Here is a 26,801-nt window from a genome sequence, read left to right as displayed (position 1 = left end):
AGACGAGCTTTCCTTCACGGTGCCGGGGTATTCGGTCTATAGACAAGATCGGCCAGTACGAGGTGGAGGGGGACTTCCCTCTTGGTCAGGGACTCAGTTCTCAGCTCCTTGCTCCGGATTCGCTCCTTCCCGGGTGGACATTTAGAATTCATGGCAGTGGAGGTGGCCCTCTCCCATGGGTGGGGCACCTTTGGAGCTCTGTATAACCCGTCTACCGGTAACGAAGAAGGAACTAGAACACTATTTTGGTCAGATCACAGACACCTGCCTCGTCATAGGAGACTTTAACGCTCGGCACTCATCATGGCAACCTATGCTATCGGGTCGCCACCACAATATGGCTGGCCGAGCCCTATTTCGTTTCTCCTTGACTCCCCAGACCTCTCCTTATTGACGCCGCCAGGTTTGGGAACTCGGATAGACCCGCTAAATGGACATACTTCAATGCTCGATCTTTGCATTGGAAGAGGCCCCTTCACAATGGCCCGATATGGACCGGGCCGTACCTGGGTAGTGATCACTTGCCCATCGTCATCTCCTTCGAGGGTACTGTTCGTCCTGCTCTGACCTCCCGAAGAACCAAATGGATCTTCTCGGAAGAGGGGTGGCATGGCTATGAGGCGGATGACTGGTCGACCCTTCCCGCAATTACTGCAGAGCTGCATGGGTCAGCGGATGCTCTCTCCGAGTCCTCCTTCAGTGTAGGATCTCGGCATTTCAGGAGGACTAGTGGCCAGACAACCAATCCTTCCCGCCGTGGGGCACCGTGGTAGACCCCTGAATGTCGGCAGGCAGTACTGGACTGGCGACGTGCGTTTAATTCGTGGCGGCGCCACCCTACTCCACTGCAGTGGCAGACCTTCTGCAGGGCGGACGCCAGGTGTAGACGAACAGTCCTCCTTGCCAAACGCAAGGCCTGGGCTGATTACTGTGCCTCACTCCGATTCGACTCCTCCTCTGTGGGAGCCTGGGCCTTTGTTCGCAAGATGACAGGTAGGTACTCCCAGCCTTCCATCCCACTCAGAGACCCCAGTGGTAATGGGGGCCTAGGGAAAGTACAAATAGCCGAACTCTTGGCTGACCACTTTGAAGATGTTTACCGTTCCCAGCTTCTTTCTGTGACTTCTATAGGATGGGACTCCCGACAGGGTATAGGACTAGCTCAGGACCTGGATCGTCCATTTACATCTGTTGAGCTGAAAGACGTGCTGTCACTCTCTAGGTTGGGCACTATGCAAGGGATAGACAACGTCCCATATGAATTTGTTCGGAGGGCACCCAAGATCCTTCAGTCCCACCTCCTTCACTTCTACAACGCCTGCTGGTCCTCTGGTGTCTTCCCTGACCCGTGGAAACACGCCATTCTTCTACCATTGGCCAAGTCAGGGAAGGATCCGTCTGTCCCGAGTTCATATCGGCCCATAAGTCTGCTTCCATGTCTCGGGAAACTGTTGGAACGTCTTGTCCACACCCGGCTACAATGGGTGGTGGAAACCTCAGGTCTTCTACCAGAGGGAATCAGTGGATTTCGGCCGGGAAGAAGCACAATGGACTGCCTCCTCTCCTAGGAACATCGAATAATGGACACTTATCGCCGGAGAAGAGTGCTCCTTACAGCATTCTTCGACATTAAGAGTGCATTTGACTGCGTCTCATTCTGCTGTCCTTCAGAGTCTGGCTCGACTAGGACTCTCGGGTCCGGCGTTGAGGTGGTTCCAAAACTATCTACATTCAAAGTGGCGGTTGGTGGAGTTGTCTCTGCGTCCCGCCCTGTCTTGTGTGGTGTTCCCCAGGGAGCGATTCTGAGCCCACTATTATTCTCTATTCTTCTGTCTCATCTCCCTGTATTCCGGGGGTCCAGGTTTTAGCCTATGCCGACGATGTAACCCTCGTGGCGGATGGTGCCACTCTCCTAGAGGCACAAGGCTTCCTGCAAAATGCCGTAACTGTGTTCTCAGCAACTGTGCTGGGGAAGGGGCTCTCCATTAACCCCGTGAAAAGTTGCGTCATGAGTTTCACCTGGACCCGCTTACCAGACCAGCCAGTGGTGACCGTCGGGGGCTGTCGTCTCCCGATTGCTACGGAAAACAGGTGGCTGGGGGTTGTTCTAGATGGCCCTCGGCTGACGTGGAGGCATCATGTGGACTACCTTCGGGCCTCATGCCTTCGTCGCGTGAACATCATGAAACGGCTCTCTGGTGCGGCATGGGGGGGCTTCACGGGAGTCGCTCCTAGCTCTCTATAAGGCCTTCATTCGTAGCAAGATCATGTATGCAAGTGAAGTCTATGGCTCAGCAGCAGCATCTGTCTTGGCAAGGTTGGATCCCATTCAAAATGGTGCCCTTCGCTCAGCGCTAGGAGCTATGCCCTCCTCGCCAGTTCTTTCTCTCCATGCCGAGTCAGGGCTATGGCCCCTGAGCTTTGAACGTCTTCTCGTCCACTGCCGCCAATTTCAACAGATAGTGCGTCTCCCTGCTACCCATCCACTTACTCGCTTCCAGCTCGATGCTAACTGGTGGAATGTGCCGGCTGGACGTTCCCGACGTCGTCAGTTGCCTTTCGTCGTCCGGGCCTTGGATGCATATTCACAGTTTTCCCTTCCCGTCCCTGTACTCACTCCTGGCCCGATCATCTCATCGGTGCCTCTGTGGGCAGAAGAGCTCATTCGGGTTTCTGTCGACTTTTCCAAATCTCATCGTCGGCAGAGAGATTTAGAGGGTTTGGCCCCTTTAATTTTTGCAGACTTACGAGCCTCCTTATACTCTGGATACTTGGAGGTTTACACGGATGGGTCCCGCAAAGATCAGCCACCATCTACATCTGCGGCAGCATACTTTGCTCCTTTTTCCTTCTGTCAGACGTGGAAACTCTCCCCTGCTCATTCGTGCCTGGCCGGGGAACTGTTTGTAATCTTACTAGCCTTACGACTCCTTCGACAAGTTTCAGGGCCCTCTGCAGTGGTCTTTTCTACGTGGTCTCAGTTACAGCCCTACATCTCATATCATCTTGGCGTCCACGAGTCCATCGTCATACTGTGTCACAGATCCGTGGAGAACTGCTGTCATACTCTGGTACTCCAGGTTGGTCCATCTATCTCCAATGGGCTCTGTCACATGTCGGTATTAAAGGCAATGAGGTGGCCGACGCAGCAGCAGGGATGGCGCATGCTCTCCATGACTCTACAAATGTGCCTCTGGACCTTTCTGAAATTCTCTCGCAACTCCGGGCGGCTTGCCTCGCGAGTTGGGAGGCAATGATGGAGCCAGCACTCAGGTCCTCCTCTCTAGCGGGTCTCCGGGAGGATTTCACCCAGCGTCCATGGACTCGTCATCATTCTCGACTCCTCGACACTGCCATCACTCGTCTCCGGATTGGGCACACCTGCCTGGCCGCACATCTCCTTCGTCTACGGCTGGTAGATTCCCCATACTGCCAGTGGTGTCCGACCCAGGAGAATACAGTGGAGCACCTTCTTCACGGCCCTCGATTTCATAGCGCTCGTGTCAGACTACAGAGTGCCGTTCGTAGGCTGAATATTCCCCGCCTCACTGTTCCCGTTCTCCTTGATGGGGCAGGTGCAAGAGACGAAGACGTCCGTCATGACATCCTTCGCCATACCTTCCGCTTCATCCGTCATGTCCGTGGCCTGAAGAGACTGTAAAATTTGTGGCCTTAGGAGATTGTAGGGTCTATGGCCTGAAGAGACTATAGGGACTCCATCCTTCCGCTATTTCCCGGTATCGGGCAGCCGGGGCGCATCCGATTCCACGATCGTCGTCGCCCCTAAATCAACACAACAACAATACAATACAATACAATACAACAATACAATTTTATTTAGGTAAGGTACATACATACAATAAATATTTACAAGGATTGTTTGACTTATAGGTATAGCTAGTACATACAATGCCTAAAGCCACTATTACGCAAAGCGTTTCGGGCATGATAAACTTAAATGACAAGCTTAATACTAATTGAGCATAATGAGTAGAATGAAAACAAGAAATGAAAACATAGATGAAAAAGCTGCACAAATACAATTATGTCGACAAACAGCGCTCTTTAAAGAAAAAAACAGACATTGGTTGACAATAGAAGGGTAAGGTAGGTTACAGGGAATTTATTAGGTATAGCTTCGCTTTTAACTTAAACTGGTTGAGAGAGGTACAGTCTTTAACATGGTTGGGAAGGTCATTCCACATTCTGGGCCCCTTGATTTGTAGAGCATTTCTAGTTTGATTAAGTCGTACTCTAGGAATATCAAAACTGTATTTATTTCTGGTGTGATGCTCATGGGTTCTGATACAACCTTCTATGAAGCTTTTGAGATCAGGATTGGCATTATAGTTTAGCGTTTTATATATGTATAATACACATGAGAGAATGTGCAGTGACTTAATGTCTAACATATTCAGAGATTTAAGTAGGGGTACCGAGTGATGTCTGGGGCCAGAATTGGATATTGTCCTAATAGCAGCTTTGTGTTGAGTAATTAGAGGACGTAAGTGATTTTGGGTAGTAGAGCCCCAAGCACAAATACCATAGTTGAGATATGGATAGATAAGGGAGTAATAGAGAGTCACCAGGGCAGGGCGCGGTACATAATATCTGATCTTAGAAAGAATGCCCACAGTTTTTGAAACTTTTTTTGATATGTTTAGAATGTGTCCCTGGAAATTAAGCTTGTGGTCAATGAGAATGCCAAGGAATTTGCCATCTAATTTGTTACAAATTTGGGTATTGTTTATTTTGAGATTTATTTGATTAGAGGATTTATTGCCAAACAGAATATAAAAGGTTTTGTCAATGTTAAGGGTGAGTTTGTTGGCAGTTAGCCACAGATGGACTTTATTTAGCTCAGTATTTACTGTGGCATTTAGAGCAAGGGGATCAGGACTGGAGTAAATGAAGGTTGTGTCGTCAGCAAATAGAATTGGTTTGAGGTGTTGGGAGGCATTTGGAAGGTCATTAATGTAGATGAGAAAGAGGAGAGGGCCAAGTATGCTGCCCTGGGGAACACCAATGTTGATGGGTAGGGTGGGAGAAATTGTATTATTCACAGAAACATATTGGAGCCTGTCAGTAAGGTAGGATTTGAGGTATTGTAGGGAGTGTCCTCTGACTCCATAATGATGTAATTTAAGAAGAAGATTTTGGTGGTTGACAGTGTCAAAAGCTTTACGCAGGTCCACAAACAACCCAACAGAGAACTCATTTTTATCAAGAACTGTATGAATCGAGTTAAGCATACTAATAAGTGCATCGTTAGTGCTTTTTTTGGGTCTGAAGCCATATTGGCAAGGGCTAAGTATATTGAGTTTGGCTAGATATGAGTAAAGCTGCTTATAGATTAGTTTTTCAAAATTTTTTGACAAGTTTGGCAGGATAGATATAGGTCTGTAGTTGTTAACATCTGTGAGATTACCACATTTGTGGACAGGCGTTACTCTCGCTTTTTTAGAATATCTGGGAAGGTTTGGAGTTCAAGTGACTTGTTGAAGAGCAAAGCAATAGCAGGGGCTAAAGATCTGGAGGCTTTTTTGTAAATTAAAGTTGGTATCTCCTCAAGGGCACCAGACTTGGTTTTAAGGGAAAGGATTATCTCATTGACGTCAGTGGAATTAATAGGCTTTAGGTACAGAGACTGTGGATAGTTACCTGAAAGATAGTCATTAATGTCTGTACTGGAAGATGGAATATCATTTGCAAGGGATGAACCAATGGAAGAGAAGAACCTATTGAACTCAGTAGCAGAATCAGAGGCTGAAAGCTGACCATCGTTATTAGACAGGAGAGTCGGTTTGTTATTTAAAGACTTCTTTGATCCCAATATTTGAGAAATTGTTCTCCAAGTTTGTTTAATGTTGCTCTTTATTTGGGTAAATTTATCTTCGTAGTATTTAGTTTTGGCTCGTCTAATTAGCTCGTCTAATAAACAAATAATAGCTCGTTTTTGGCTCGTCTAATAAACAACACATCATGTTATGTACTCTCAGAAACCCAATGTAACTTGTAGTTATATAAATAAACAACAGCCGAGACCTTTATAATACTGACCAAGTTGGAGGTCATTAATACAGACCACTTCTCTAAAATGTCATATTTGACACAGACTGGACAACAGCTTCAAGCTCAACAAGCCACAATGTAACACAGAAAATAGGTGTGTTCCCCCCCCCCCCCCAATAGGGTTATTAATCCATGAACTCGCTTAACCACTCAAGTCGTAAATGCCGAGTCATTCCTCTTGTTAACATTATACACAAGACAAATCCTCAATAAAATGGGAGGAAGGCTGACCTTTGACAAGTCGCCGACTTCCTGTCCCCGTCGAGGCGACTGTAGATGGTGGACCTTAGGTCAATTCATCATACGAGCCCTTCTCCTTCCATCATTCTGAATCATGCTCACCGCACTACTCTGCACCCCCTCCCCCCCTTTCCCCCCACCATCTTCACACAATCTGTGGCCAAAATTTCTCGTGTCATTCAGATTTTCCTCAAAATGTCGAAGCATGGCCCCTGCGCAAGGATGACACGCAAAATCGTGAAGCGAAACTCGGGAATGAATCACACTGCGATTAACGGGGTTGATAAAACAACGTTAAAACAACGATGGGTTGTTTTAACGGGGCCTGACAGCTGAGTGGATAGCGCTTCGGATTCGTAGTCCTGAGGTTCCGGGTTCGATCCCCGGTGGAGGCCGAAACAAATGGGCACTTTTCTGACCAGGGGGAGAAAGATACTGGCAGTATGGGGCGTTACAGTTTATTGAAGATTAAATTCTGCAGAACATGTAAATATATAAAGTTCACATAAAGTAAGTAATTATATAAAGTTTATATTAAACACGGTTTATATTATAGACTTAACAAAGTTGATATTATATAAAACTTAATATTGAACATGTAAATATACAAAGTTTCAAATATAATTTAAGGAATATATAACGTTTATATTAAAATATATAAAGTAAATATATAAAGTAAATATATAAAGTAAGAATTAACAGTAACAATTCCAAGGACTAGATTTAACTTAAAAGGTACACCCGTAGTAAGTATGAGACCTTAGCCTATAGTGACATGGAAACTAATTCTGCAGAAACCTAAAGGTTAACTGGTACTAGAATTAAGGCCGAGTGCAAATGTGTAGTAATTATATAACACTAGGATATAACAGGCAGGACACAAAGAATAACTAATAAGTGAGAGACCACATAACACGTAATGTACCCGGCCAAGAGGCCGTAAAAGACCTAATGGATAAGGAGAAGGGGGTGTGACTACAAGTAGGGCTTACTAGCACCTAGACTGGGCAAAGTATTAGCTGCGGACAGCGGGACACTTGGGGACCGGCGCTGCACCCCCCTTCCCACATGCAGTGGGGAGACATTCGGGACAACTGTGCAAAGCATGACGGGGGTACAAAAGCAGCCGCTTGCAAAAAGGTGGGGGAGGGTGGGGTTTTGCGAGGGCAGCGGCGAGGGCAGGCGGAGTGAGGCGGAGCCCCGTTGTTCGCCCGTATTTATACGGCCCCAAACTGCCCGCGCAACGCCGCGGGATGCGCTGCGCAATTGTTTCTTTCTTCCCCGCCAGAAACATCCCCGCTTGTGATGCAAGCAGTGACCATTTCTTTCACCCTGATGATCCCTCCTGTTACCTAGCAGTAAATAGGTATCTGGGAGCTAGACAGCTGGAAGCCTGGTCGAGGACCGGGCCCCGGGGACGCTAAGCCCCGAAATCATCTCAAGATAACCTCAAGATTGATGTTGGGCTTTAAGGCTAACTACTGGCATGACTATTAAGGCCACCAGCAGCGGCCTAATGACTCAACTAGCGGCTACACCTATGGCTGCCACCTGACAATCATCTCTAGATTTTGTCTAAATACATAAAATATACAAAATAATAACGAATAACAATATGAAGTACACACCCGAACACTCCCTTTTATATTATGATTGATTAATGACGGCTGCCACACGGGGACTCCCAGACGGCGGCTGGTCCACAAATGAGCCAGACGTTAAGAAGCAGGACTCCCAGAAGCGCCACGTCTCACTCTTACTTCACCATAATATCTAAACTGTCAACCTCTAATACAGTTAAGCTTCTGACCACCAGAGGCTCTAATGCTCGCCTCTTATTACGCCAGCCATATAATGATTGCTCTCATTATTCATTGCAACGTTTAAATACGTTCATGTTCTGTAGTGACAGTGTCAGACCTCGAAGGAAGAATTGAAACACCCTTCTGAAGATGTATTATTAAATAAAAAAGTATTTAAGGAAATTCCTGTTTCAATTCTACCTTCGTGGTCTGACACTGTCACATTTTTCATCACGTGTTAATTGTCGTGATTTACACACAGGTTTTGTAGTGTATAAACGACAACTTCAGGAATGTGTAGCGAGTAAACCTTATGATCGCTCAATTATCTCATCATCTTAATGGCGTAACTTATTAGCACTAACTACGCAAGCTATAATCCTATCCCTATTTACAGGTAACAGTTTTTCCATCCTCCTATCTTATTGGAGGGAGTTGTGGTGTATGCACCATATATAAGCAAGTGATATGAGAATAGCTTTCCCTTTAGAGAAGATATAAATCCATGAACATCATTGATTATGATATACAGTATATATATAAGAGGGCACTAAACTCAGCCACCCAGGTAATCAGATCAGCCAAAAGAAACAATGAAAGAAAACTTTCCCAAAACAAAGTATGGTCTTAGGGCATTCTATGCCTATACTGAACTATATAGAAGTAAAACCAAAACAGAGGACTTGGTAGGACAGATAAAAGATGAGACTAACCAAGTTATAATGGACGATAAAGGGGCAGCAAACACACAGAATGAATACTTTACATCAGTGTGCACTAGAAAGGTTAGATGACATCCCAACGCCCACACAAATGTTTGAAGGAGGCGATGAGAATGAATTAAGAAATATACCCACAATGTGCGACATAATCTGCAAGGGCATTAACAAATTAAAAGGCTCAAAAGTCCCAGGTGTAGATGGAATTCAATTCAAAATCATAAAGGAACCAACAGAGTAACTGTGCCTACCACTGAAACTCCTTATCAGAAAATCTCTGGACGAGGGGATAGTAGCCATAGCTTGGAAATATGCAAATGTCATGCCTATTAGAAAAAAAATCAGCTGAAAACTACTGTCCTATCAGCTTGGCATCACACACCTGCAAGCTCATAGAGAGAATTCTAAGGAAAGGAATCATTCACCAACTCACAGCAAGAGTCTCAGTCTCTTGGTGGTGTAGGTTCAGTCTCCGTGGTGTAGTGGTAAGACACTCGCCTGGTGTTTCGCGAGCGCTTTGTCCTGGGTTCGTATCCTGACCGGGGATGATTTACTGGGGGCAAATCCTTAACTGTAGCCTCTGTTTAACTTAACAGTAAAATGGGTACTTGCTTGTAAAAACGATTCTTCGCGGGGGTCGTATTCCAGGGACCATAGGATTAAGGACTTGCCCGAAATGCTACGCTTATTAGTAGCTGTACAAAAATGTAACAACTCTTGTATATATCTAAAAAAAAAAAAGAAAGCAAACAGTTTTGTAAAATAGATCCTGCATTATAAACCTGCTCACATGTTTGGAAATGGTAACCAGCTACTCAGGCAAAGGACTTTCTGTGGATGTAGAAAACATGGATTTTGATAAGGTACCATATGCAAAACTAGCAAAGAAATTTGGGCACTTGGAATAAATGGTAGAATACTATTTACAGTCTCCGTGGTGTAGTGGTAAGACACTCGCCTGGCGTTCCGCGAGCGCTATGTCATGGGTTCGTATCCTGGCCGGGGAGGATTTACTGGGCGCAATTCCTTAACTGTAGCCTCTGTTTAACGCAACAGTAAAATGTGTACTTGGATGAAAAAACGATTCTTCGCGGCAGGGGATCGTATTCCAGGGACCATAGGATTAAGGACTTGCCCGAAACGCTACGCGTACTAGTGGCTGTACAAGAATGTAACAACTCTTGTATATATCTCAAAAAAAAAAAAAAATTATGGATAAACAATGGTTAAAACAAAGAAAACAGACAGTCATGTTAAATGGGAATGAATCTGGCTGGAGAAATGTGGTACGTGGGGTGCCACAGGAGTCCATTTTGGGGCCAACCCTTTTTTGTTATGTACAGCAATGACAGATGAGAATATTATAAACCACATGATCATATTTTCAAATGACACAAAATCTATGGTAAAGTGGGAAATGAAAATGATATTGAAGCCTTGCAAAGTGTTAAAAAGCATTTGCAAGTCTAATGACCTCTTGTCAATTCAGTATGAATTGACAAGAGGTCATTAGAGTGGCAAATGCTTTTTTAATCTCAAGAAATGCAAGACTTTGCATGTGGGGCATAACAACCTACGTCACAACTACAAAATTAATAAGATTACCTTGCAGTAGATAGATGAAGAAAAAGACACTGGAGTCAAAATTCACAATTCACTGTAAATTGCACAACAGGTAGGATCAGTAGTTAGAAAAGCAAACCAAACCCTTGGAATAATCAAGCGTATCTTTGAGTTTAAGGAAAAGAAGGAAGTGATTCAACTGTAAATATTCTGGTGCATCCACATTTGGACTACTGTATCCAGACATGGAGACCTCATCTTCATTAAGACATAGCTGCTCTGGAGAAAGTGTAACACTGGGCAACAAGTCATTCCTTAGCAAAGTCATGTCTCGTATCAGTAACGGTTGAGGGCCACAGGCCTAACAACACTGCAAACCAGGCTTGACACAGCAGTTTTCCTTTAAAATTTTAAAATATTGTACTTAAAAAGTTGGAGGATGTTGATCCTGACAATTTCTTCAAAAGGACAGATGTAACACAAACCAGGAGCAACGGTTTAAAACTCAACAAACCTTAATGTAGGACCGAGATCAGATGCTTTTTCACCCTCAAAGTTATAAGCCCATGGAACCACCTACACACCGAAGCCGTAAATGCCAAAACTGGTCAGGTTTTAAGTTTCACCTAGACAGGGTCATCAAGGAAAATGGGGGGGACCTTTGACAATCTGCCTGCTTCCTGTCCTCATTGAGGCCACTAGTTTTAGTGGCCCTCTGTTAAGTTTGAGTAGATAAATATTTGCAGTAGCAAATATTTCCTGACAATTACAAAAGTTAGTGTTAACTCTTGTAGGTTATCACTGAAGGATCATTAAAAATAACTCAATGTTTGGCTACAATTTATTTTGTATTTGCAATGTCATCAATATTTAATATTTGAGCTATTATTTTATTGGACAATGTATTTTTAGTAATGAAATTCCCAATATTCAAGGACTGTATCATATACAGTAAAGTACACAGCTATGTATGCTAGTGGTTGTGCAAGAATGCATCACTCACCCACCAGCATATGTACTTTAATGACCCATTGTATCTTCTTGTATATAAATAAATAAATAAAATATATGTATGTACAGTATATACATATATATATGTTGTACCTAATAGGCCAAGTTGTCTGAAAAGCTGAAGTTTCCTGAAATATTATATTTTTTAAAACAAAATTTCCTTATGGAATGATAGTTTTAATTACATATTTGATATATTTTTTTATTCATAACTAACAAAGAAACTTGACCTTACCTAACCTATTCTAACTTAACATAACTAAGTCAGTAATTCATGTTCCTAATATAATAGATTATTGTAAGAAAAGAACCAATCTGGAAAGAAATATTTGAAATTAACAAAAATCATTTGGCCTGTTAGGCAAATTGGACCTGGCATACTAGGCCAAGTAATGCAGTTCTGGTTATCAGGCACAAAATATATATACATCTATACGTACACACATATACACACAATATTCCTTTCATTTTTAGTTAACAGAAATTAAACTGTTACTATTAATTTATGCAATTTGTTCATATTTCTATCTTTAAAGTAAATCTAGGGTACTTGTTTTTTTTTAATAGCTGATAATGAATGTTTGTTGGGACTGATATTTCAGAAACAATTACATTAACATTTAATTATTTTTACAATGACCAGCTTTGTCTTAAAGCCGAGAATAAATTTGACAAGATATGAAAAATGTTCTGGATACCAAAGAGCATGATGCCATCTCTTATGCATGACGCCATTTCTTTCCCAACATGGAAGGCACAAAATGTACCACACTGTGGAAGTTAATGGACTCTACTGTAGCAATCAACATAAATAACTATTTTGATCATCATCTGTGTGGAAGGTTATGCTTGCATTAAGCAACTATTGTGAGTTGCATCCTGGGTTAGGTCAGTAGTTGACTTTAAGGGACCTTAATAACCCTAAGCACAGGCTTCCTGTCACCAACAACAGAAATTAAATTAATGCTGAAGAAATCTGTCTATTGAACAAAATATAATCTGTACAATGTGCCTAAATAACACATGATTAATTATGAAGTACTGTTAAGCAAGTGTTACTCTTCCATCTACATGAAAATGTTGACACAAAATCTCATTTAGACTTCTACTTACACACACACACACACACACACACTCTTGCTATCCAACATGATGCTGGGTATTAGGTAGAATCTTGCTACAGCTCTACTCAAAACACTTTCAAAGTGAGCTTAAAATGTCTACTCCTCATGGTTGCATAGATAATATTGTCATTATCTAGTACAACACTATAAGGATGTCATACAAAAGTACTACTACTCTATGTACTTAAAGTCATATGTACAATATGCTATTATACACAGTATATTTTATGGATAAATATTTGTATAAATATAATAATTACCTTGAGTCACAACAATGTGGCAACTTAGGATAATTTAGTCATCATTTTATCCAGAAAGTTTAAAAGAACTTGGATAAAACACAAACAATAGATGTCAATCTAAACTTATATACGGTACATACTTTGGTATATGCATCATAATCAAGTGTTCGTAGCTGAAGAATACACACCGTGAACATGGGCTAGATTTTAGTTCTAGTAATATGACAGCAAGACAGCTTGACTTATGTCCTTTAAACAATTAACACTTTCACATTCTGTAAATATTAAATTGGAATTTTTCAGATATGTTTACAGAAAATTCCAGGAACAATGGAAAATAAAATACAGCTCATCAAATACTGTAGAATAATTTGTATAAAATTTTTATTTATTTTTAACCATGAACTACATGCACATGTGCACACACAAACACACACACACACACAAACACATCAAAATCATACAAAAAGGAAGACATTTTGTCTTAGGAAGTTAATTCCAAGTCATTATACAGTATACAGATCCAAACTGTAGCAGCTACATCAGCACTGCTAGCAAGTACTGCTACACCAATTTGTAAGCAGCTCTGGTCTGAGCGAAGCTGGCAAACCGATACATATAAGAGCATGATAACACACCATCAGATCACTATCAGCACAAAGCAGCCAGGAGCATCACCACCTCAGCCGAGCCATCTCACCAGATGGACTTAGACTATAGGCACCTACCACAACCTGACATCTCTGCCAATTGCAGTTTACAGTCTCGCCTTACAGTTTGTCCGGCCTTGATGTCATCATGACATGCATCATCCATTGTAACCATTATAACAAACTGATATTCTGTTTACCATATTGCATACTTACCATTCCTTCTATAAGGCGTACTGTACCTTAACCTCAGTCTGTAGTCAAATCATCTACAGTACAGAACTAAACATGTAAAGTTTGCAATGGAACATTAACAAATTATTCTTACATCACAATATAAAATAATCCAACCCAAAAATAAATATCTACACACACACACACACACAAAAATAAATTAGGATTTTAAAGGAATATTCAAATTATGGAAAATCTGCTAAAATAACATCACAGGACTTACATATACGTAATTTTAAAACACACAAAAAGTACCATCTGATGTTATACAGTCAAGTCCATTAAATTTTAACAAAGACCTGTCATCTGCTACATTACTGTAAATATGTTTGCAGTAACGATGCATACTGTACCCATGCTAAAGGATACCACTTTCAGTTCCACACCAAGACAATGCTACCACTTACTGTATCACCGTGATCAATACTAACACCTATTTCAAAAGTAATACTGATGAACGACATACTACTGAAAGACAACCATTTACTGCAATACCTAAACAAATGGCCAAATAAACCTGGATACACTACTAGCCTAAATTTAAGCATATAAAAAAAGCTAGAAACGTGACTGACAGGAAACTATTATACAAGGACAAATCTGCACTTGAAATTATGTTTAACACTACAAGGCACTGATCAGTTCATGAGCATCACCATAATCAATCATTTTTGCCAGCTGACAACTTGACACAAAGTTTGACTTAACAGACTTACACATTTCCGTTGCCACAAAGTATCGCACACTTTGAGTATCAACTCATTCCTATGTTGCAATGAAGTAACAAACTTCAAGTGTCAACTCTTGGCTGAAACACTTGGTTTATATAGGCTTCCATTCATAATACAATGGGAAGTAGCATTTGATTAACTTGGATCATCAGAGATTGAAACTCAGGCTACAAAACCATTATCCAACTAACCACACCATGGAGTCAAGCCTGACCTCGGGCCAGGCACAGGGTGTAGAACTCCCGGAACCCCATCAAGCAGGTATCAAGCAAGTATGGATGCACACACAATAACGATGGATACTAGAAGTGTCTGACTGGTACCCAACAGAGACTTTTAGCTCTCCTTGGGTTAGGTGTTTGCTAGATTAGTGCTCTCATTTTTCAGGCCCGGGTTCGAATCTAAAAATGATCCAAGTGAATAAAACTTTGTTTATTCTGGACCAAGAAATCCAATAAGTTTATAGTCTCATGGATGTAAAGTAAGTAAGTAATTATCAAAAGAAGGCACCAAACCGGGAAGGCTATGTAGCACCATCAAATACGCAAAATAATCAGAGGGCGCTAAATATCACCAAGGATGCCAATACGTCATGGATGTAAAATAAATGAAAATAGTTTATAGTATTAAAATAAATAAAATCATGTAACATTCACAATTAGCAATAGTACATTTTCATTAGTGATTGTGAACTTTAAATAACACTCAGACGATAGCTCAGCAAAACAAATTACAAAAGTAATAAAAATAAGACTAAACCAAAAACCTGTCAACTTAAAACTGTTTGAATTTTAACTGGTTAGCTGGTGTAATATCCCAGGGCCCAGATTCACGAAGCAGTTATGCAAGCACTTACGAACGTGTACATCTTTCCTCAATCTTTGACGGCTTTGGTTACATTTATTAAACAGTTTACAAGCATGAAAACTTCCGAATCAACTGTTGTTATTGTTATAAACAGCCTCCTGGTGCTTCGGAGCTCGCTAACTGTTTAATAATTGTAAACAAAGCCGCCAAAAATTGAGAAAAGATATACAGGTTCGTAAGTGCTTGCATAACTGCTTCGTGAATCTGGCCCCTGCATAGGTGGGCACATTTTCTCATATACAAAACCTCAAAGATTGTATTGTCATGTCTCGACTCAAGTTTACTACTATTTAGTCAAAATAACAATTGGGTATAACAATGACTTAAAATAATGAAAAATTATTTCCTGCTTTACTTTCAGTCTTAAGGAATTCTATTCTATATGATTAAATGATCATGAAGTACAAATGTATTAATATTAAATTACAGTGTCTAGAATATGATAAAAGACCCGACAATAGTCCACCCATCAAGAGAAATGTAAGAAATCAAAAAAAAGATAAGATAAAGTTATCTCCAGTGATAGCAGTCATCACAAAGTCAACAAATAAGCGGGGCATCTATTATTCAGTTTAGACAGTACTAGTGAGGAGTGCAAATGTAGGAGCATTCACCTCTTTCTGCCCCAGTAGATTTGCAACAAAACTTGGATTAACATAAGGTCCTTGGAGCATAGAGTCTATACAGTATACAGACGAGGAGTCACAATAACGTGGCTAAAATATGTTGACCAGACCACACACTAGAAAGTGAAGAGACGACGACGTTTTGGTCCGTCTTGGACCATTCTCAAGTTGATTGTGAAGGGTCCACTCAATTGACTCGAGAATGGTCCAGGACGGACCAAAACGTCGTCGTCTCTCCACTTTTTAGTGTGTGGTTTGGTCAACATTGAGTCTATAGGTACCGGGCATGCAACAACCAAAAGAGGTGGGTGTCAAAGATGAACCTCAAGAGAACAAATCCACAACGGCCGTGACGAGGATTCGAACCTGCATCCGGGAGCATCCCAGACACTGCCTTAATCGACTGAGCTATGACAGGGTTAAAAAGAGTTGAAACCGAAGTTCTACTGAACTTACTGGATCCCGTAGCCTCTCCGAGGCACAAACCAGGATTTTACACAACTTCCCCCTGCACCCGAGCTATGTCAATAGGCCGTTCTCCTTCTTCGCCCTTACATCATTACACGTAGAGATCACACTAACATGATGCATCAAATGAACAAATCCACAAGGGCCATGACGAGGATTCGAACCTGCATCTGGGAGCATCCCAGACACTGCCTTAATCGACTGAGCTACGACAGGGTTTGTGCCTCGGAGAGGCTACGGGATCCAGTAAGTTCAGTAGAACTTTGGTTTTAACTCTTTTAACCCTGTCATAGCTCAGTCGATTAAGGCAGTGTCTGGGATGCTCCCAGACGCAGGTTCGAATCCTCGTCACGGCCCTTGTGGATTTGTTCATTTGATGCATCACGTTAATGTGATCTCTGTGTATAATGAACCTCAAGAGTTTAACATCATTCTTGTATAAATGCAGACGTCTACAGTGGCTCAAGAGTGGTTATTATGTATCCCTTTAAGAGTTTAAGGAATACCTAATAACAATAATTAAATATTTATAACTGGAGGCTATAAATAATGCACATCATATTTACATAAATTCATCTAAAGTTTTTATCCATCTTGAGCTCTTTATACAACCTGGCTGAAAAATATAGCTTTAGGTTGACTCCTGTACATCTAACACACACACACACACACACACACACACACACACACACACACACACACACACACACACTTGGCAATGAAATAATGCCAAGGCTGTTTTGAAATCTGTAAAAAATGACAAATAGAGTAAAGTGCTAATTTATTAAAGCTGCTTGTATACAGTTGGCATTGGCAGTGTAGTGGCTTGTGGCTATTCATCCAACATTTAATAGCTTTACACTTCACTCCAAAACTGAGGTACACTTGAGAAAAAGTAAATTGTCTTTGGCAATACACTAGTTCTTATTTCTCTTTCACATCACATTGTACACTAAATAACACTTGTTCTATAATTCTCACTCATTATTGTCCAATAAGTTATTACCCTCTGAATAATATCTCAATGAGCACACAATATGTAATGCACAATGCATCATGCTCAGTATCTAAAATATGTTACTGAATATCAAACACTATTATAGAACACCCAAACAATTCATTGTGATGCATCACTTGACGAGTCGAATGCCATATCCCTGGTACATCCGGCTGACAGAATGGGGGACGGGCTTCCTCTTGAGGCCTTCTCTTCGTTTTCTGTTGCCTTCTTTTTCTGTTGCAGGCAGTATGCATAATACATGGACCATATAGACAGAGGGCGCATGTATCCAATAGCTCTGTATTTGCGCTCCCCATACAAAGCTTCAGGAGTTTCAAAACCTAGGCCAATCTTCTCGTACACTGTGCGATAAACTCCTTCAGCCGTTTTAAATCCTTCTTCAACCATACCCTAAAATAATAAGACCATTAACTAAGTTTACTGAATATTCTGCAAATTAACTAGACTGCACATTGTAAATCAGCCATGCCTGCAAATGGGTGGCAAAAACAGAGTTCAAAGATGAAATGGACATATTGGGCATGAAATTTGACTCTTCTATGACAATGAAGAGCCATGTGCTTAACCTAAACCGAAAGGAAGCAAGGAAACTTACACCCCCTACTGTGCATCTCACACCTTCTTGACAGCAGGGGCTGCAAAACATTTTAAAAAGCACTAGTTCGCTCCCATCTTGAGGTTGCACCCCTCCCTCTCCTGGATTGCCTGCCCTCCATCATTTATCAGAATGTTGGACAAAGTGGAGAACCATGCAAGAAGGCTCATCTCTGGTCTTGACCAAGTCTGGTGGGAATGGTCTGAATATCAAAGCCTCCATCACCATTGCGATGTTGGTGGACTTACTGTTATGTACAAGACCTCATGCTGGAACTGCCTTTCTCAAGAACATCACTCCATCAGCGATCATTCACTCTGAGGCTGACTCGCATCTGGAACTTGTTCGCTACAACAGGTTGATACACGGGAGATCAGGTCAACTGATCACATGTAGGCTCTGGCACACAGTTGGCTACTGGCTAATCCTGTTTCTTATATGACTGTTACTGTACTATATTTAGATTTAAATAAAGATCATTCACCACAAAAAAATAAATTTAGAGGTAGGCTTCAGATGAGCTGAGGTAGAATAACAACTTTTGTTTGCAGTTTCACTAGACAGCCCTAATGAACCCAAGTCCAGGTTAAAAACAAGTCCATGAGAGGAGTGTATACAGTATGTTGTATATGTGCATTACTATAAAAAGAGAACAGAGTGTGTTTATGCAAGACTGTAAATTTAGTCACAATAATGTGGCTGAAAAAAGGTTATGACATTAGGGTCCAGGACAGACCGCAATGATGTTGTTTCATTTCACTTCATATGTGTGGGTATGGTTATCTTGAAGTTATCTTGAGATATCTCGGGGCTTAGCATCCCCGCAGCCCAGTCCTCGACCAGGCCTCCTTTTTGTTACACACCCCCCAGGAAGCAGCCTGTAGCAGCTGTCTAACTCCCAGGTACCTATTTACTGCTAGGTAACAAGGGAATCAGGGTGAAAGAAACATTTTGCCCATTTGTCTCCGCCTCCACCGGGGATCAAACCCGGAACCTCAGAGCTACGAATCCGAAGCGCTGTCCACCGCCCGGGTGGCGCCTGACAGCTGGGTGGACAGTGACAGACAGTGGTGGACAGTGACAGCGACAGACAGGGGTGGACAGCGACAGCACTATGGCATTTCATGGGACAGCCTAAATGGTTATTTAAGGCTAGAATTATTTATATTAATTTATCAGTAGCTTTACAAACCATGGTTGAAACTTACACAATTCTCATAATTGGGAACAGGAAACTTATCCGGATTATAGATGTTTCCCTAGGCCTCCTATTTACTGCTATGTTAACAGGCATCAGCTGACCTCCAGATTCTCGATAGTGAGCCAAGAACGTAGACCACTACACTACAGCACCAACTATACATAGTATGGGGCACGTCTAACAAATTTATGTAAGAAATTTAAAGGTAAGGTTATTTAAAATAACCCAGCACTAGTGTTGATAGTGCTACGGCCTCACATGCATGGGGTCCACAGTTCCAGACCCATACAGTCCAGGAGAATGGAATTGGGTTATTTGTTTCAACCGTGTTGTAAACTGGTTGGCAGATTGTGTTCCAGGGAAAACTAGAGGGGCAAAGGATAAAATCAACTGTATGATAGTAGAGCTGTAAGCCTGCTAACAAGAGGTAAAAGTCATCTACACTTGTTCTGTCCCATGACTCAAAACAAATTAGATTTTTTTTTACAGCAATGGTGAATTATTTGTATTTTCAAGTACATAGGTTATAGCCAAAGGGTTAATCACATGGATAATAATGCTGATGACAAACTTGATGACATAATAATACTGAAACTTAATCATCAAACTAAGTTCTTTTAGAAAGAAGTTGTATACTTTGGCTTACCTCAAAGATCATTGTTGCAGCCAAGCCATAAGTGACGCCCACCCACATTTCTTCACTCTGTAGCGTGTAGCGATCAATGCTACCATCTGGGTTCATACCATTGACTGCACCCATTTCTCCATTATTGAACTGCAGCACATTATATTCATAGAGAAGTTTCAGCACTGATTTGACACAATCACGCTGAAAGACCTAAAGGAAAAAGTTTTGAAAGCCCTAAATTTTCATATATGGTAATACATAATGCACATAATGTATTACCATATATGAACAGTATACATTATGTACCCAGTACATAATGTATAATAATTATCTAAGTGTAGTTACTGGATGAGAGCTATGCTAGTGGTGCCCAGTCTTCAACTTACTCTTTGTCATACGACACTCTGAAACTACTGATGGAACAGTAGGTGGCAGCTTCCACCACCTTCTCACTTAACTTGTTACAACCATCTATCACTCTCTTTGCAGAAGTGAACTTTCTTATTTTTGTCCAGCAGCTTTGTTTCCTGAGTTTGAACCTATGTCCTCTTGTTCTTGATGTTGCAGTTTTCAAAAAATTCTTTTTTGTCACTTTTATCTATACCTGTTACTATTTTGTACATAGTGATCATATCACTTCTTTCTTTCATCTTCGTTATATTTAACACATCTAACCTCTCCTTGTAGCTTTTTCAGTTCTAGGTAGGAGCCATTTAGTTGCATGTCTTTGCACCTTTTAGTTAATTATAAACTTTAGAAATTATTAGTTTAGGAATTTGCAGTTTATTTATATATTTGGGGGTAATAAACGATTTTATTGAATTTTATGGTGTTGAGCCAATTTTCCCCAATTATTATTTATGATTTTTAAGATCCTAGTTTATGGTTTTATAAGCTTCCTGTGGACCTTCTAAGCACTCGCATATTTTAAATATATTCTTCCTTGTCTGATTTAAGCAGCATTTAAAGTAAATTCAACTCTCTCCTTTTCGATTTAAATGGGGATACACATTCTTGGTATTCCTACGGCTATTGACTGGTCCTTCCCTGCAGTTACTTAGTTTAATTACATGGTTAATAGGGAAGGTGGTGGCAGCTGTTTAATGTCTCTATAATAAGCTTTGGGTATAACCCAGGTTTTGTGTACTCACCTAGTTGTGTTTGTGGGGGTTGAGCTCTGGCTCTTTGGTCCCGCCTCTCAACTGTCAATCAACTGGTGTACAGATTCCTGAGCCTATTGGGCTCTATCATATCTACATCTGAAACTGTGTATGGAGTCAGCCTCCACCACAACACTACTTAATGCATTCCATTTGTTAACTACCCTGACACTGAAAAAATTCTTTCTAACGTCTCTGTGGCTCATCTGGGTACTAAGTTTCCACCTGTGTCCCCTTGTTCGTGTTCCACCCGCACTAAAGAATTTGTCTTTGTCCACCCTGTCAATTCCCCTGAGAATTTTGTAGGTGGTTATCATGTCTCCGCTTACTCGTCTGCTTTCCAGGGTTGTGAGGTTTTTTTTTTTTTTTTTTTTTTTTTTTTGAGATATATACAAGAGTTATTACATTCTTGTACAGCCACTAGTACGCGTAGCGTTTCGGGCAAGTCCCTGGAATACGATCCCCTGCCGTGAAGAATCGTTTTTTCATCCAAGTACACATTTTACTGTTGCGTTAAACAGAGGCTACAGTTAAGGAATTGCGCCCAGTAAATCCTCCCCGGCCAGGATACGAATCCATGACATAGCGCTCGCGGAACGCCAGGCGAGTGTCTTACCACTACACCACGGAGACTGCTTAAGGTAAGGAGACTGCGGAGGTTCAGCTCCCTTAGCCTTTCCTCGTAACTCATTCCACTCAGTTCCGGAACTAGTCTGGTGGCATACCTCTGAATCTTCTCTAACTTCATCTTGTGTTTAACTAGTTATGGACTGTGTGTACTGGTAACCGTGGCATCAGAATTTCCTAGCGCACGTGGCATTTGGTTATCAATCACCAAGTTGTACCTGTAGCACTGGGCTCAGGTTACAGTAGGGAACAACGGTGAACACCATAACCGTTAACTAACGACCAGTTAAGACAGAGTAAGTGACGTTAAGGTCATTTAAAGTCAAGTCTGTTACCTAGAGAAGAGAGGCATCAGTCTGGTCTATTACATCATATTCAACCTATAACCCAAAAATTATAGTACTCATTGAAACTATTTGTCAAACATACACAAATTTACTGTTGTGGACATAAAAGATCATGTTTTTACTTAAGTATACAATTTTCATAAACTGCTAAAAACAGCAGAAAGGGACATGTAGAAATACATAATGTAGTTTCAAAAGAGGTTGTATATTGTAGTCTATTAAGCCATCAAGAAAAGTATTTATCTTTAAGGAGCTACAACTTCAAAATTATAAAAATTCAAAATATTTTCATGCCAATAATGACCTTTTTGGGTACTGACCTCGACACCAATATTGGACAGAGACAGGTACCAATGGCCTACCAGCTGGTCTGACATGATGCTCTTACTGTGAGCTGCATCACAGCAATCGAACTTGTAATATTTACCTGCAAGTTTAATGGACAATTATTAATACAATGTAACTGAAAAACATTGGGGGGAAAAATCTGTGGCAATAGATTATAATAAATTCATTTGTATTTATGTTATTTTCTGTGCAATTTAACAACATTTTAAAGCTATCCCACATGGTTGCTTCCTAAAGCAAAATCCTAATCAGTCAAGGTTGATAAGACATTCAAGTTAATGTGCCAGGGCACTCAACCCTGTGGGCTGAGGCACACGACCTGCTGGGCTGAGGCACTCAACCCTGTGGGCTGAGGCACACGACCTGCTGGGCTGAGGCACACGACCTGCTGGGCTGAGGCACACGACCTGCTGGGCTGAGGCACTCAACCCTGTGGGCTGAGAAACTCATCTTGCCAGGCTGCAGCACCTATCTTGGTAGGCCGGGGTACTCACCCGCAGCAGGCTGGATTACTCATCTTAGAAGACTGGGATACTCTTCCCAACAGGACGGGTATCATGCGACATGAACAGGACGCATGACATGGAGCAGGCGCTTCAAGACTTGTCCTAAATAGTGACAAAAAGCGCACACCCAGAAAAAGGGATGGCAAATAGATGAGACTTACTAATGTGCAAAGCACATTATGAGTGATACAGCCCACTGGGACTGTTAACAGTCACAGCAACTGAGCAGAGGCAACTACCCAGCTGATAAATGTAGCAACAAGAAACAACCTGGCACTATTGAATCCTCTCGACTCCAAATCCATAACAACCATCAATAAAGGGGAAGTGAAAAATGACAGGTGAGGGCTTTGGCATTCTGAATAACTTCCCACAGGAAAAAAAATAGGAGGCATAGGTGAGCTTTGTGGATTAAAGACTGACTAAAATTGTTTTTTAACCTCCCATAAAATCATAGGCACAGAAAATGGACAACTGTCTGAAGAAAACTGGGGACGTCTAGGTAAACAAGACAAAGAATCCTTGCTGCAGGGTAAATACCCTAACCCTGATGTGCCCGATTGTCACCAGATGGCAGCCCAGGTTGAATCAGCTTGCCCTTCACTTACCCTAAGATGGCAGCCCAGTTCATCTGGGGTCTCAAGCAGCTGGCTCCTTCACTTACCCTATGCAAAATCCCACAAATCCACAGGTGATAAGCAAACAGGATGAGAAGCTACTGGAGACCCACCAACAAAGGGAGTTTCATTACATTCAGAGTTTTAATTCTTGGAGGGACCCTCTGTGGTTCCCGAGTTTACTTGACAAGAATATAACTAACAAACAAGACAACAACATTTAGATTAACAAACAAATAAAAAGCTAGACATTACATACCACACATTACATTGAACCTTCCCACTCCGAACCCTCCCTGGGATAACCCTAACAGCAGCTCAGTGATCCAGCTGACATCTTAGGGTAAAAGTATGACTCTTCAATGAACATGAAAAGCCACATGTTAAACCCGACATGCAAGTTGGCCAAAAAACTTACAGCCCTGTGGCACATTTCTCGCCTTCTTGATATCATGGGTTGCAAAACCTTATATGAACAAGGTAGAGAACTGTACAAGAAGACTAAACTCCAGTCTTGACTCATTCTGGTTGGACTGGAAAGTACATCAGAGCCTTCAACACCAGAGAGATGTTGAGGAGCTTATCGTTATGTACAAGGTCAATTTTCTCAAAATTCCCGACCTGGCCCAACTTCATAGGCAACCAGACGTCAGCAACTGCAACACAAGGTGCTCTGCCATCAACAGCCGCATGCTGGTCGTGCCATTCTCTTAGAACATTACCTCCATCAGCAATTACCACACGTAGGTTGACCCACATTTGGAACATGTTTATTTAACATGTCAACAAGGAGAGGGAGGGAGAGTGCAAGAGTGTGTGTGCAACAGTGAGCAAAAGAGAGAATTTGTTTCATCTGTTGTATAAAATATATAATACGATACAGAGTATACATACCATTCCATAGCTTTTCCTGGAGTGTTAATTTGGCTTTAGCAAGAGCTTCGGCAAACTTTATCTCCTCAGATTCATCATTAAGTTTAACAGCCATCTCCACCATGACAGCCAAAGCTGCCACCCATAGTGAGGAACAGTAAGCGGAAGGCCCATGCATGATCCAAGAATCATATGTTTGATCGGCTTCCCCTTCATTTTCAATTAGCCCGTCACCGTCTCGATCATAGGTAAAGCAGCGATCCATCACGGCTCGGCATACAGGCCACATGTGTGTTATGTAATCCTGGTCTTTAAAGAAACTGTAATCTCTGAAAACCTGAAATATTTTTTTTCAGTAAAATACACTGCAATGGAAAGAAAATAATACCAACTATTGAAATACTTATGGAGTGATCAATGTTAAAACATACTAATGTTATTCTGTAATCTGTACTGTGGCTTCAACACCAATGACATGATAGGCAGCTGTTTATCATACTGAAGCATCTAAGTACAACCTGTTCTCTCACCCGATACATCATATTCTTAACGCAATTAACAACCTGTTAAAATTGCCAAGTGTTAGTCAAATTCAAAGCACTGCAATATTAACCTTTTCTATGCATCGGCCTCAACAGGTTAGGTAGGATGCTCGGGTTCATACATTTCTAATTTGGCAAAATAGTTGCACTTTTTTGTACAAAGTGATCAATTCAGAGAATGAATGGACTGCTTAGCAAGTGGTCTTACCTGCAAAACAAACTTAAGATTTAGATCCTTCCAAAAGCTGGTGTCATGTATCTGGTAGGCATTAACTCGCACAAATGGCTCATCCTCTGAAAGATAATTAGGGAAGATATAGAAGCATGCAAACAAAATTTCCCAAAGAAATCACAAATACGTGATATAGCTACAAGAAAATATTGAAGCCATACGTTAGGATCAAAGCCTAAAGAAATAACAGTTGCATAAAGAGCGCGGAGTGTAATGTTGACCAAACCACACACTAGAAAGTGAAGGGATGACGACGTTTCGACTTGAGAATGGTCTAGGACGGACCGAAATGTCGTCGTCCCTTGACTTTCTAGTTTGTGCTTTGGTCAACATATGCAGGCGATGAGTCACAATAACGTGGCTAAAGTATGTTGACCAGACCACACACTACAAGGTGAAGGGACGACAACGTTTCGGTCTGTCCTGGACCTTTCTCAAGTCGATTGAAATCAAGTCCAAATCAAATCGATTTGGTCAACATATTTCAGCCACGTTATTGTGACTCTTCATCTGCACACTGAGCGTAATGAAACTCTACTTTCTGGGTGGCGCCTCAGTGGCACCTCCACCTCAACAACCTCGGGGCACAGGAACTCGAGGGTCACTCTTGAAACACTAGAGATTTTCGTGGCCATCACTGCCCACTGAGAGCAAAATATATAGAAATATACTGTACTTATAATTATCACTAAAAAATACTTTCCACTAGCGTGAAAAAGTTGTTCATGTGTGTTACCCAAGAGTAATTACCCAAGTGTAGTTACAGGATGACAACTATGAGTTTGTGCGTGTTTCCACGTGTGTGTTATTCAGATGCATATAGATTCTTGTTATTAATCTATTAAGTATTACTACAATAAATCTAAAAAACAATCAACTCAATAAGCCATACCTGAAACACTGAGCATATTTATTGACTTTATAAAACAAATACTGTATTTTGTCTACTGTATTTGAAAATCCACATTTAACCACTCAACAAAAGTAACCACTCTAATATTAGCCTCTGTGTCTTAGAAATAAATTATTAGTAGTACTATTATTATTATTATTATTACAATAACCTACATAAAACAAGTCAAATTAATCATTCCGTAACCTAACAGTGTCTATTAATCCTGGAAAAGATGATAGTTGACAGTGGACCACCATTGAGATGACCAGCACGTGTTCAATACAGGTAAAAATTAAGTGAAGATTTTTAAACAGTAGCACAGAAAGATAATCACTACATGCCAGCTGGCTTTTAGTGTGATAACACCTACAGCATCCATGTCTCAATAAGAATGTTTACTCACCAGGATCACCAGCATCATGAGGAACAGCATTTGCCAACTTTCTGACACCTTTATTTCCACGAAAAAGATGAGTGCGTGGCGTGAGGTCGGCCGATATCGTCCACTGGGCCATGTCATACTGCAGTGACTTCTGCAGTTCAGGCCAGAGCATCACCAACGCCCACGATGCATAAAAGTGTACATCATATGTATTGTACATGCGATACTCGTGACTTTCCAGGTATGCAAATCGACCAAATTCAGGCCTGTGGAGATGAGCCATACTTTATGAAAGATTTTAAAATATTTAATAAAACATCTAATTTAAAATATGAATATCAGATTTGAGTGAATAAGAAACACTAATATCCCAGCCCATACATTATGAAATAAAATAAAGGTGATAGTGTTTCGGTCCATCCTGGGCCCTTACCAAGTTTAAACCGTTTTGTCTCGATATTGGTGCACAACGGACCTA

At 41.3% G+C, this 26,801-nt stretch overlaps 2 protein-coding genes across 3 annotated transcripts in view; both read right to left on the bottom strand.

The window, feature by feature from the left end:
* Positions 1 to 7,964, bottom strand: part of LOC123760251 (acylamino-acid-releasing enzyme) — a 246,343-nt gene extending 238,379 nt beyond the window's left edge. Inside the window, exon 1 of the mRNA XM_069338417.1 lies at positions 7,941 to 7,964. The gene's annotated coding sequence lies outside the window, so the exon portion shown is untranslated. The remainder of the gene's footprint in view (positions 1 to 7,940) is intronic.
* Positions 7,965 to 11,223: 3,259 nt separating this feature from the next.
* LOC123760250 (non-lysosomal glucosylceramidase) overlaps positions 11,224 to 26,801 on the bottom strand; it is a 60,620-nt gene continuing 45,042 nt past the window's right edge. For both annotated transcript variants that reach the window (XM_069338415.1, XM_045745746.2), the window contains exons 11-16: positions 26,345 to 26,589; positions 25,023 to 25,108; positions 24,294 to 24,609; positions 22,249 to 22,355; positions 19,813 to 20,004; positions 11,224 to 17,760 (exon numbers count right to left, since the gene is read on the bottom strand). In XM_069338415.1, the coding sequence (XP_069194516.1) occupies positions 17,467 to 17,760; positions 19,813 to 20,004; positions 22,249 to 22,355; positions 24,294 to 24,609; positions 25,023 to 25,108; positions 26,345 to 26,589 (1,240 nt within the window). In that variant the 3' untranslated portion in view covers positions 11,224 to 17,466. The remainder of the gene's footprint in view (positions 17,761 to 19,812; positions 20,005 to 22,248; positions 22,356 to 24,293; positions 24,610 to 25,022; positions 25,109 to 26,344; positions 26,590 to 26,801) is intronic.

Source organism: Procambarus clarkii, chromosome 39 (genome assembly GCF_040958095.1).
Source record: "Procambarus clarkii isolate CNS0578487 chromosome 39, FALCON_Pclarkii_2.0, whole genome shotgun sequence".
Lineage (NCBI taxonomy): Eukaryota > Metazoa > Arthropoda > Malacostraca > Decapoda > Cambaridae > Procambarus > Procambarus clarkii.
The sequence above is the reverse complement of the archived record's forward strand: the minus strand, read 5'-3'. Positions and strand labels throughout refer to the sequence as shown.